The 13,803-nt window shown below is 37.3% G+C and overlaps 1 protein-coding gene across 3 annotated transcripts in view; it reads left to right on the top strand.

Moving 5' to 3' along the window:
* LOC143879500 (ENHANCED DISEASE RESISTANCE protein (DUF1336)) overlaps positions 1–13,803 on the top strand; it is a 43,777-nt gene that overhangs the window by 15,470 nt on the left and 14,504 nt on the right. For 2 of the 3 annotated variants that reach the window (XM_077381919.1, XM_077381922.1), the window contains 8 exons: positions 418–452; positions 689–789; positions 866–961; positions 4,649–4,719; positions 6,726–6,797; positions 7,050–7,220; positions 9,260–9,456; positions 9,604–9,670. In XM_077381919.1, coding sequence (XP_077238034.1) covers positions 418–452; positions 689–789; positions 866–961; positions 4,649–4,719; positions 6,726–6,797; positions 7,050–7,220; positions 9,260–9,456; positions 9,604–9,670 — 810 coding nt within the window. The remainder of the gene's footprint in view (positions 1–417; positions 453–688; positions 790–865; positions 962–4,648; positions 4,720–6,725; positions 6,798–7,049; positions 7,221–9,259; positions 9,457–9,603; positions 9,671–13,803) is intronic. The other variant, XM_077381920.1, reaches the window with a different exon arrangement.

Consider the following 13,803-nt stretch of genomic DNA (forward strand, 5'->3'; position numbering starts at 1 on the left):
GGGGATTTTTTACGAACTATAATGGTACTTTTCTAATGGATAATATTTATAAGTATTTTCTTATTTGGTTGAGATACTTTTCGTTTTACAATTTATGTCTTTGAATTTACTATATCTTTTATTCTTTTCATTTCCGCTATTCTTTGTTTCCCATAGCTAAAGCAATATAATGGTCATGTGGGAGATTTGTTATGAACTATAATGGTATTTGGCTAATGGATAATATTTGATAGAATTTTCTTATTTGGTTGATATACTGTTGGTTTTACAATTTAAGTCTTCGACTCATCCACTAATCCATGCCATGTGGCTATCATCAAAATGTGGAAAGATACTCACTTATGGCCTTATTTTGCAAAATCTTTGATCTATAAAAAATGTCATTTCGTTCTTTCTGATGCTTTTTTCATTCCTTAGGTACTAGAATATTTGAGGATGTGGCTAGCTCGAAGGTACCTACTATAGCTATATGATTTGCTTTATATATGTTGTTATTATATACGCTTCCATATAATATGGTTGTGCACTTTGATTATCACAGGCCTTCCATTTTTCATGTATTGCCAATCCTTCTTGTCTTTCACCCGGCCTTCCATTTTTCATGTAGTGCCCTGTTGTTTTATTTTTATTTTCATTGTGTTGAATGTTGAGATGATTAGTTCTTTAGAGGCTTGTTCGCTCTTTGTAGGGCGATAAAGGTGTCCTTGTGAAGGCAGTTGGTGTTGTGGACGGAAGCTTGGATACTGTCTTCGAAGTAGTTCTCGGCCTTGATCGGAATCAAAGATATGAGTAAGTTGTGTAGTCTACGTTTAATGTGCCATGACCAGACTGCCCAATTCACTAAGAAATGTTTGTTTTTTGGCAGGTGGGATATGTTGACAGGTGACCTAGAATTAATAGATTCAGTAAATGGTCACTATGATGTTGTCTACGGGACATTTGACCCAAAATACCTATCTGGGTAATTTTGTTTAATGTGGCCATTAAGTTTGCAGATATGATATTCATGTTGTTTAACAAAGGATATATACTTTTACATTTCTTGTTGCATGGCTGTTTCATCATGATATCCATATTTCCTTGCTTATATAACTTTTATTGATGTCAATATTTTTATGGTGGACATAAAACACTTTTTCGATTTAATTTTTGTATACTTGATGTTTCTTTCCATGCTTAGGATTGAAATAACTCATATGCCAAGCCAATTGATCAACATCTATAATAGACACGCTTATGGTAATGACAGAAAAATATAGAGACGATAATCAATGATGGTTTCCTGCATCTGTAAGCATTATCTCTCCTATTGCATTAGTATTGGTATTTTCATAATTTGTTATTTCTAGGGCATTATATGTAATGTTATTGTTGCCTAGGGCCAATTTGGTGATTGTTACTAGTGACTAATCCAATATGCTTGAATGATAGTTTATAATTACATGTACTTGTTACCTTGAAGAGCTTGTTCCTATGAATGTAAACTTGGGATTATTTGTTTAAATTACCAGGGAAACTTTTGTGAGTCTCTTGTCAAATTTGATATCTGTTCCACATAAGAAACAAACTCCATTTTTTTCATTTATTTCTCATTTGTATTATCTTAGTTTTATTAAAATATTTCCATATTCAGTAATAAAAATTGATCAACATACCATTCAAAAAAAAAAAAATGTTCAACATAATCATCCATAATTTTCTTGTTTTTGTTTGTAAACTTTTGAATTAATAGCCTTCGAATGATTTTTTTAATCCCAATTATGAAATATGTTGGCTATAAACATTTTGTGTTGGCACTATAAGCACTTTTGGTGGATTCTTGTTTTTTTAAAAGTTTCAGTAAGTTGTCTTATCCTATATTCCTTATGGAAAGAGGCACGTCACATATTCTATATTGCTTGTTGGAAACAATCAGAGACACTACCCATCAAAATAATAAATAAATTAGAGACACTGATTGATGCGCTAAACGATTTGCAGGAAACTTTTTCTATGGTTATTTTTTTAATCAAAGAGAACCTTAATCTTTCCTACTGGGATAGAGTAACACACATTATACAGCAAACCCAACTTTAGTTTAATACTCCTAGTCAACTCGTGAGTCGACGAGTTAAATTACTAAGGGTGAGTCAAGGGTAAAGAAAATGCACAGAACCCATGGACATATGCTTATTGAATGGATGGAAAAAGACTCGCCAAATTCTTTCTGTTAACTTACCAACTTCTCCAAAAGCTTAAGTTGTTGGAGAAAGGCGTTGTTTATCTTTTATACTTTGACCCTCCCCCGCACGTGTGGCCCACTTGGCAAACACGTGGCACATGTGGTCCCACTTTGGGCTGACCATCGCATGTGGATTTTTGCTATCTGGGAGGTTTGAACTCGAGACCTTTGGCTCTGATACCATGTTAACTTTCCAACTTCTCCAAAAGCTTAAGCTGTTGGAGAAAGGTGTTGTTTATCTTTTATACTTTAACAGAGTCGCCAATCTAGCATTCCAGTCTGTGGGAATGCTTTGACATTTAAGCTGGGGATTAAGCTTAAGCACGGGTCCAACAGATTCGGCAGTAGCATCAAGTCTTGAATCCGCATTCCACCTCGGATTAGGCATCCATGCATTTTATGGTAGATTTCGCCTCGTTGTAGGAACTCTGAAGTTGATCCGCGATCCTAAAGGTCTATAGGGGGTTCCTTTGGCCTCCGGAAGATATAAAATCAAGTTTCCAATCGAGTGGGAAAAACTGCTATTTTTAAGATTTTTAGGGTTTTCCCCTCATTTTGACCCATTTTTGCACTACGGAGGTATTTTGGTCATTTCCAATATGTCCCGTTTGACCCCCGAGCTGTGTCTGAGAAATCTTGAGCGATTCCATAAATTTTGGAAAAGCTGCTAAAAATAGAATTTCTCAGGGGTTTGACTTGAATTGAAAATTTCGCAAAACGAGGACGTTTCGGGCATTTCTAGGGGATCCCATCCGACCCTGTTTAATTTCCCTTATCCAATGGAGCCAACTAAAAAAAAAAGTTTCTATTTTCAAAGTTTGACCGCGAAGACTTTCCATTTTTAACAATTTCCCCTTAAAGGCGATCCAATTCGAGGGTATTTTGGTCACTTTTTGGGTGCGAATTGGTCCAAAAGGTCATTTTGGTCCAAAAGCTTAAGCTGTTAGTGAAAGGCGTTATTTATCTTTTATACTTTAACACTCCCCCGCACGTGTGGCCCACTTGGCAAACACGTGGCACATGTGGTCCCACTTTGGGCCGACCGTCGCATGTGGATTTTTGCTATCCGGGAGGTTTTAACTTGAGAGCTTTGGCTATGATTCCATGTTAACTAACCAACTTCTCCAAAAGCTTAAGCTGTTAGAGAAAGGCGTTATTTATCTTTTATACTTTAACATCTTCCATACTATTAAATTTTTAGTATTTAGTGGACTGATTTCTTATTGGGATTCCGGAGGGTCCAGAGTTGTCGTAAATTTTTTAACTTGTAAGGGAATAATATGCATGTGATACATCCAAATAGTATTTTCCATGACATGATCCTTATTGGTGCGTTTACCCTGTTATTTTGTTGTTAACTTAAACCTACATCTGATGTTTTCGTGATTGAATGATTGAGAAACACTTTTATTTCAAGAAAATGGTCTTATAAAAGAGAAGAGCTGGTCACTAAAATCCCTAGGATCTTGTTGACACTCCATAGGCTAGGCGCCGTTAAACCCTAGAAAGAAATTTGAATGCCGGAGTTGAGTCTTTCTTATGTGACGATTGGTACCATCATTGTAGTGCATTGGATCTTTTGGTTTCTCAATCCTTGATTGGATTTCTTTTCTAAGTGAAGGTGCTGTGTTGCCCTCTTTTATTAGTAGAAAAGGAGCCATGTTAGATCGGATCGGAGAAAAGCTTGTAGAGGTCTTCCGTTTTTCTTTGATCCATTTTCGCAGTTCACCCTAAACAATCATGAACTGGGTGTTGGTTCGAATTCCAACACCGAGTGGGAATGGGAAGCTTCTCTCACATCTACAAAAGCCTAGCCTTCTGTTAGTGGATGAACCATGCCTTCATTCATTACTTAAGTGCTGGTTTCTTCTTTGATGAGGAAGGATCTCTAATAGAACAAACAAATGGGATTCGATGAAGACCGACTTCAACTTCTCATAACGAATAGGCTAGAGAAGAAAGGTGATTCGGCCGCCACCATTGAATACTTGTGTTTAGTCAAGATGGATCGAGTCAGGGGTTGTGGATGCACACCAACTGCTCGATCTATTTCCACTGTTACCCACATTTTCCGTGAAGGAAAGAGTTGTGCTGATTCTATGGCCAACGGGGCAAGATTATTGAGCAGGTCGTTTATGGTTGAACATCTTTTCTCTCTAATAAGGGTGTTTATGGCGCTAGCCCCTCTTAGCACTTATTAGATTAGCCGGCGTTGTTACATCCAAATAGTATTTTCCATGATATATCCTTCTATGTGCTTTTAACTGTTATTTTGTCTGTTAACATAAATCTGCATCTGATGTTTTCATGTACTCATGGTCTTGGATTTTTATTTTGGCAATGCTCAATTTCACTGTTTAAGGTTTGTGACAGAAGTATCTTATAGTTTTGTTCACCGATTTATTTTTTCCATAAATGATGTTCTAGTTCCAGGTGGCATTCAAAGAGCGATTTTGTGTTCTCTAGGCAGTGGTTTCGTGGACAAGATGGAACATACAGTAAGTACTCTTTTTGCTATAGTTATTCTCTTCAAAGGTTGTCAGTTTTACCTGCTGCAACTTTTAATAAGATACATTTTAGTGAAGTTAACTAGTATCAACAGAACTAGACTCACGAACTGAGCTAGCCACTCCTCGATAAGGAAAGGAAAGGTAGGAGCACGCCAAGAGGCAAGTAGACCGAGACGCCCTAGGAGACCGAAGAGAGAGCTTGGACAGTGGCGACCGATGAAGTCCTTGGGCCCGTTCACGATCGTAGACGACCGATTCGAACGAAGCGACAGAGGGGATAGATGACGACCGATACGACAGAAGGCGATCTTTAGATCGTGACGAGCGATTAGGACCCATACCAATAGACCGTCATGGGTAAGGCATCTTGAGCAGAGGCACCCAAATGAACATACGAATCGGCAGTGACTAATAAAGACCTGCTCGTGGCCCTTCTCTGCCTCTCCTTGTTTTAGTAATGAGACTCACATACGTCTGTTACTAGCTGTTAGCAAGGTTTTAAATTTCAATATCGGTTTCGGTCGGCATCGACACGGAAACATTTCGGTTTCATGCTCCTATGTTCATATACTTCCTCTTTCTGCAACTGGTTTGCAAATCAATCTGAATAAAATCATTGATCATTATCCATAACTTCTACACCAAATTCCGCAACTGGTTTGCAAGTCAATCTCAATAAAATCATTGCTCATTAACCATAACTTCTACACCAAATTTAGAATCGTTTGTTCTTAAATTATGATGACCAACCTCAACACCTGGAATCTTGGGAGATCTGCAAGTATTGTTTGAATACTTACACACAGCTGACATTGGGGGAGCATGTTGACCTTTTCTAAGTTATCAATTTTTGGGTCTCTTACAGCAAGTCTCAATGACCTTTTAATAAAAATAAAAAATGAAGTTGCATTAGCATGTCAATCCTCTTGTAGCAGGGGCTTTGTACCATTCCATGTCCTTTTCTTGGGAGTTAGATATATTTTCCTTTTAACTTCAGGTCCCTTGGGCCAAGAGGACGGTGCCCTTGTCTGCATGGTCACTCATGAAGTCACTCATGGAAGGTAGATAAAGTTTAGGCCAACATGGTGTTGTAGAGAACTTCTAAATGAAAAATCAGTCAAAGAGTCCCAAAATGTTGAAGAAAATTTATAGTTCCCCTAACACTTTGAAATGTATCAGCTCATAATAGAAACAAATCTTGAATGATAGCTATCAAGATGACGAACGGAATTCACCGTTTTCTAAAACTGCAACCTTGTATCCTTGGAAAGATCTATATACTCAAAATTTATCAAAATTCCTGAAGAGGCAACCAAAATTCTATGTGCGACCCGCAATACAGACACTGAAGTTTTTGTATGAACAGTAGTCAAAAGTTGAGATTCTTGAACGCTGATGATGTGAAAAGTAGTAACTGTGGGAATGAACAAATGAACCAAGACCTGTCTTTAGAAAGCCAAATGCCGAGAAATGAGTCACGAATAAGGTCGTGAATCGAACCCTGGAGCTCTGATATGTACAAACTTTGAAAACCTTGATTTGGGCATGATAGATTGTATTATTCCTGAGAAACCGTTCGGTTATATACGATTACAGAATAATAGAAGCAAAAATATCTATATCTAATGAAGATTGACAGCATATCCTATTCACAGTACATTTAGAGTTACATAAAATTATAGGTCCCGTAACCCATTATTTAACATTTAAACTCGATATAATACCGTGGAATCTGTATTGTATTGTGAAAAATATTTTACACTTTTTAGCATATGTTAGTTTTTCTTCGTATTTGCTTGGCTTCAAACAATCAAAACATCTAACCTTGTGAACTGCATGCACCTTCTTTCAGGTCACGTAGGGTTTATGGAGATTTTTTTTTTGAAATGGCGGGGTTTATGGAGATTGAAACCTTATACATTTGATTTAAATGCATTTAGTTAGAGAATACTTGATTCTTGTTTTTCGGTCTCATTTACATTTGATTGTTGCAGCCATTTTACAGTTTCCAGCTGTACATAAGAAGCGGCCTACCAGATCTGGCTATCGACGTGAAAAAATTAATCGTAAGAATTTCTTTTTACTTGTTGAAAACTAAAAAAAGTGAAAAGTGGATCTAATTTGGAAGTCTGTCTTTTAAACTTATTCCTTGTTTCTTTTCGTTCACACATCACTGTGATGCCTGGTTTTGGAGATGATGGAGATGGCCCTATGCCTTTCAATTCGTTGGATGTGGTTGTAACTTTCATCTTGGTACATAACTGTGGCTTTCATTGAACTTATGTGATATCTTTACTTGTACTGATATTGTATTGTAGCTTCAACTTGGGAGATCAGAAGATTAAATCCATCGTCAACTCCAAATGCTGATAAATGCCTCGTTACACTAATTTTGGAGATACACTCTAGTAGTTGGGGTAGTTGGAAGACGCGCTACTACTCAAAGTTTGAGGAGACCATCCCTTATGCTTTCTTGTGCCAAGTTGCAGGTTGAGCAACATAACCTTTATCTTTAACTTATCACATAATGTCTAGATCCTGTTGGAAGATTTAGGGCCTGATTTCAAGAGAGAACAATATTTTTCTTTTGTGATATTTTCTTGGAGGAAGCAATTATAAATTATGTATGTTGCATATGCTTGATAAATCACTTGCACACAATTATAAATTATGTATGTTGCATATGCTTGATAAATCACTTGCACACCAAGGAAATATTTGTTGTGCATTCACGGGCTTTAACCTATTTGCTGAGCACATCATGCATGGTATTTATCTCTATCTACACTTGCTGAGATGAATAATATACCTTTAAGTTATTAAGTTTGTTAATTTTTTTATATTTGTGTTGATATTTGTTAGACGCACACCCTTCATTAAGGGTATTTTTGTCTTTGTTTTCCACACTTAGATATAAATATATTTTCGCGTGGAGAGAGTATGATTGTCTTCACGCTGTTCTCCTCTCACGCATTATGTGTCTCACTTCTCTCATCATCTCTCTCTTTATCTTTCTACTATGTAGCTATCTAACATGGTATCAGAGCTTCAAGCTTGAAGATCGGGCATGTCATACTTGAAGAAATCAAACCCTAACCCTAATCAACCAAAACTCTAACCCTAACCCTAATCAGCCATAACCCCAAACCCTAACCCTAATCCTCCACTTGCACTACTCGCTACCCCCTTTTCTTCCATCAGTACCACTCGCACCCTCCTTTTCCTCCATAGCATCTCTCTTGCCTTCGTCAGTACCTTCAACAATATTCATTGTGTACTTGTGTTTTGTGGAACATTGGAAGAATTAAAAGATAATATTACTTCCATTAGTGAGTACTTGGTGCATGTTATCTACAATACTGATGATACCTGGACAAGAAAATATGAGAATGGGCATGGCTTCTTGGGTGATTCACACTCCAGGTTTAGGGGATTGATAAGATATATGTTTTTATCTTAACGACGCCTGAAATCTGTGATATAGGGTTAAATGTTGTGGATGCCATTGGGAAAGTGTTGGTTCTGCTTCGACTTTTTTACGTTCATAAAAGCTATAAATGCTTAAAACTATTATTGTGCATGTTGTCTAGTTTTCTTGCAACATAACTATGGAACATCATAATTAGTTGTGGGTTTACGAATTTTCATTCCTAACAAGTAACTATATATGCTCAATACGCAAACAACTTCATTTGAAACTTATATTATACATACTTCTCTGTGGATGATTTATGCCATGTCACATGATATTTGCGAAACAAAGCCTACTTTTTATTGGAGGCACTCATTATCAAGGTTTTAAATTTTGGTTTTAGTTTTGGTTTCGGTTGCCACGGAAATGGAAATGTTTCCGTCTTGGTTTAAAATTTCGGTGGAAATCCTATAAAATCACATAAATGTATGGAAAGATATGCAAATTGATAGAATTTAATATGAAGCTTCAGGAATGCTAGAATATGCACAGATACACACTTAGAAACCATCACATAAGGCAACCATCCGTACTGGTTTGACAACAATGGACACCTAGCGACATGCATTGTTCAACATTTTGTTCGAGAAATATGGAACTAGTTTCAGAGGCCATGATCTATATTCCAAGTTCTAACAATATTTAGGACAAAAAAAAAGTCAGACTATGAGGCCATGATCTATGTTCGAGAAATATGCAACTAGTTTCAGAGAGCATGTAAATTTCTTTCTTGTTCTTATAGTTTTATTCGTGGCTATCTTTACATGCAAACTTATGACTGCAACTAGTACATTGTTTTCATCATCTGTATTGGTCAACATTTTGTTTGATTTCATATGCTTCATTTAAAGAAGTCTATTCAGGATGGTTTACATTTATTTAAAGCAACCAATTGAATGCATAGGAGGCAACTAACATGCTTTGGTAGTTAGGTTCGGGGTACGGAATAATTTATTTGTAAATAAAAGGCAGCAGCCATTCAAACATGTTCTTTTTATTCTTCCTATTTTTTCTATTTGGAAGTCCTGTTGGAGTTAAATCTCCTTTATTTCTTAGGTCTAAGAGAATATTTTGGAGCAAATCCTGCACTCAAATTTGATTCTTCCACCACAATTGTCCATTCAAAGACTTCCAGTGACTCTATTGTCAGTGGTCCATTTGAAGATCCTGACTCGAAGGATGAGTTTTATGATGCAATTGCTGCTGAGTCGTCAGAAGATGAAGATAGTGATGATGATTTAGAGCTCTCTGCGGTATTCTCTCCTTTTCTTTAACATTCTTTTGACCAAGAAAAGGATTTAGTGGTTTAATGAACTCTGCACATTTCTCTTTCCGGATAATCTAAAGTGAAGGGCCTGTTGACATCTGTAACTTATTTTTGTGACTTTTCTTTTGGTCAGGGTGGAAAATTGAAGCTGAAGAATGTTTCGTGGGCCATTGCAAGCTTGGCTTTAAAGAGAAATTCAGGTTTTTTGACCTCCCCTTTGACATGAGACTTGTCCTATTCCATTAGTGAATTACCTACACTTTTAAATTCCGGAAGTCACATATGCCACTTATAGAATCAAATTTTCACTACGTCATATAAGAGTGTGTAGGTTCTTAATTTTGAAGTGGTTTAAGGCCATGTATGGTGCAAGCCTGGAGTCTTGGGAATACTACTAGGAAGTAGGAACCTTAGGAGCTTAATGGAACCAATTGTTCACATCCATATAACCAGACCATAGCCTATAAACAATTAGCAAACATTTAATGGTAAGTTTCAGCCTAGTGAATCACGAGATAAGCCTTAAAAGATAAACCATTAATGGAAAATGCTTCTACACCAAACGGTTATTGTACATATCAACTTAGATAACACAAAAGATGGTAATTAAAGGTTCAAAAATAATGAAATAAACGCTGTTAGGCTGCTGTCCATAAAAGAAAATAAATGCCTAAGGCCCAAACTACACTAGAAAGTGATAAGATCTCTAAAATAGGCTAGGGGAAATTATTAGCAAGGCTCCTATGGTTTCAAAAGGGCAAAAGGTTCAAGAAAGGGCTGAAGATAATGGAAACATCTCACTGGGAAAATACAACGGTTCTTTCCCCTCAAATCCGTGCTAGCAAGAGGTCTAAGAGAGTGGGGGGAAGCTCGTGGGCGCGATCCGAAGTCCGGACAGCAGTAGTCCTCCAGAAATAATGTGTATGGGAAGGTTCCAAGGAGGGGTAGGAGAAAAGAAAATAGAAGGGGAAGAAAGAAGAATATGAGAAAGAGAAGTAGGGGTTGGGATAATTCAAGATAGATGGAAAGATGGAAAATAGGTAGTGAGAGGAGAGAGACCAAGAGAGACGTGAGAGAGAGAGAGAGTGGCTAAAAGGGAGAGACTTGAGAAGAGATATAGAAAAGGGCGAGAGTGAGAAGAAAACACACAGAGAGAGAGAGAGAGAGAGAGAGAGAGAGAGAGAGAGAGAGAGAGAGAGAGAAGGGGTATGAATTGGGTAATTAAAAACTTTTCTTCTGTTTATGTGGGTTCATACAAGATTGAAAATAAGTTTCCAGTTAAGTGCACAAACCACAATAAGCAAATCACAAAATTCAAGTTGAGTTATTTAACAAGCCCTTGTTAATTAGAATTGTAAAGTGCAACTACCCCTTGTTAACTTTAAAGTGCAAAGAAGACAAAGAAAGGTTTAGATGTTGCCAATCACAAGGAGAGAGAGAGAGAGAGAGAGAGAGAGAGAGAGAGAGAGAGAGAGAGAGAGAGAAGATGAACCCAAGGAATTTAAAGTGGTTTGGTTCTTGGATCCAACACCAAGACCTACATCCACTCGCCAAGACCTCCTTGGCGCTTATATTATCACGATCCTCCTTTCTTAACGGGCCGGACCGGACCAGAAAACCCTCTTTCAATGCCGAGATTCACCTTTCTTAGCGGGCCGAATTGGAGACCCTCTTACAATGCTGAGATTCACTTTTCTTAGTAGGCCGAATCGGAGACCCTCTTACAATGTAGATGAAGAACGAAGAAGAACACTCTTAGGCTCTTTGAAGCCTTGATTACAACTTGTAAAGCTCACAATAACTCTCTAAAGAATGAATACAATGAAGCCCTATGGAGATCCTCTTCAAATGGATGTGCAAATTCAAAGCTCTTTTAAGAATTCCAAGAAAACTCGTAGATTTGAAAGTTCTGGTTCAAAAATGATTTTTAATCTTTTCAAAAAATTGTTAAATGTGTGAATAAATGCCATATTTATAGTCCCTAAGGATTCATGACCATTTGGGGGTAATTCGGGCATAAAAAGAGAAAGGGAAAAATACACGAAGACCTCCTTGTGGTTTCTGACACATTCAACTTAACCCCTAATGTTTAAAAAGTCACAAGTAGACCCCATGTTGTTTCGATTTGTGTAAGGTAGAACCCCTTAGTTGACAGTTCGTCCACATATTGAAGGGTTAGGATGATCCGATGGAGCTGATTTTTTAGGCACACCCTAACTAATGAACGCTTTGGATCATCCAAACAATGTGGGCCCATTGTGTTTTTGGTAGTGTTTGGATTCGGGTATGGGCCCACATTGTTTGGATGATCCAAAGCGTTCATTTGATGGGCCCTAACATGGATAGGGTGTGCCCAAAAACTCAGCTCCATTGGTTCATCCTAACCCTTCAATCTGTGGACGAACCGTCAACTGAGGGGGCCTACCTTATACAAATTGAAACCACAAGGGGTCTACTTGTAACTTTTTAAACATTAGGGGTTAAGTTGAATGTGTCAGAAACCACAGGGGGTCTAAGTGTATTTTTCCCAAAGATTAAAAACGATCAAAAAGTCAAACTAGCTGAGTACAACGACTCTTTCAGACGCTAAGTCAGATGTGTGTCCAAATTTCAGATGTCTGATTTCAGAACAGATCTTTTTAGAACAAATCTTTTCCAGGGTCAGACGTCTGTCCAAACTTTAAAAGTCTGGTTTAAGAATAGAAGGGTGGACAAATTTTATCCGTTTTTGCACATTGAATTTGTAAAATTCATATCTCCCTCGTTTCTTATTGGATTTTGACATTCTTGTACTCTACGAATATCACAAGAACAAGAGGAATCTATAAAAAATATTTTCAAAAATATTTAAAATTGTTTTGGACTAGTTAAGATAGGATTTAGGTCTATGGTCCACCATTCAAGTACTAATTTCATATCTTTTCACTTTTAAACTTAGCACTTGGGCTATGGGTCCTTGGGCTATATCCTTTTGTTTTAGCAATATTTGGGATCTTTCAAAAATGATTTTTCATGAAATTAAATTTTATCCAAAGGTGGTTTTGAAAGTAGTTTGAAAAATGCTTTGAAGTGCAAGGTTGAAGAGATCTCTAATACAATCTAAAACACAAAATGTAAATCTTGAAGCTCTTGATTGAATTGGCTTCATCTTCTTGGGCTTTTGGGCATGCAGAACTTCTTTATCAATCTTTGAATGCATGTGACTCCTCCATCTAAAACTTCAATTGGACATGAGAAGGGACACCAACACTAGTTCATCTCCAAGCTTGTCTTTGGCACTTTGCAAGTGATGCTTCTAGGATCCTCAAATTGAGCTCCTGACTTGGACATCTTTCAATGATGCTGTCTCCAATGTATGAAGCTCTCTTGGTTCATTTGTGCATGTTGATCCTTAAGCCATGTGTTGTGTTGTATTGTGATAATGTGCTAAGCTTGGATTGAGATATGAAAATCCTGTCTAAGATACAATACTAAAAAACAACATATTAGTCCATAAAGACTAATCAATTTGGGTTTGCTAGCATCAAAACAACAAGGGAAAGGTGATTAGTTGAACCCATGGGAAACCTTGGGCTAACATAGGGTAGAGGCATAGTGAGAGGCGAGAAAGAGAGAGAGATGAGAGGAAAAGAAACAAAGAGGAGGGCGTGAGAGAGAGAGAGATAGAATAGAAGAAGAGAATGAGAGAGAAGCAAGGAGGGGGAAGCGCTTATCGTAGAGATGGAGGGGAGGAAGTGACAGACGCCCTAGGCATCTTTGGGGAGAGGGGAGCCGTTGGCTCTTCTTTCTTCAATTCACGTTTTTTGTCAAAAATTAGGGTATTTCCCCCATTTACTTTTTTTTATACTCTCTTCTTTGTGGGCTCCTTTGCTAGCTCCCTTAAATGAGGATGAAAAGACTGCTATACCCCACAAAGAACAACAAATAGTCACATAAGGGCATAATAGGAAAACCGACTAATAAAAGGGGAAAAAAAAGTAAAAGTGGTGTGTGCAAGGGTGAGCCCTAGATGACGTGGACATCCCCACATATAGGCAAATAAAATAATCACAAATAAACCCAATAATCCTCCAATAAACGAAGAGAGTCAATGTACTAAGTAAATAAAAGATGATCCAACGGTTGGATCACATCAATGTATTTGTTTCAAACTTTCAACTTCCCTTGTGTTTCTTCTGCCAATTCCATTTCCTTATTGCATGTAATGTTTATTTTGGAAGGCAGTATTTGATGACTGATGCAATTAAAAAATTGTACCCTTGATTGTTGAGTTCTACTCTCATCAAGCTAATTACAAGTTGGCAACTCATCTGTGTCAATTTAAACTTATAAG

Source organism: Tasmannia lanceolata, unplaced genomic scaffold (assembly GCF_043159265.1).
Source record: "Tasmannia lanceolata isolate RefF3 unplaced genomic scaffold, GAP_Taslan_0.1 ptg000006l, whole genome shotgun sequence".
NCBI classification, from domain to species: Eukaryota; Viridiplantae; Streptophyta; class Magnoliopsida; order Canellales; family Winteraceae; genus Tasmannia; species Tasmannia lanceolata.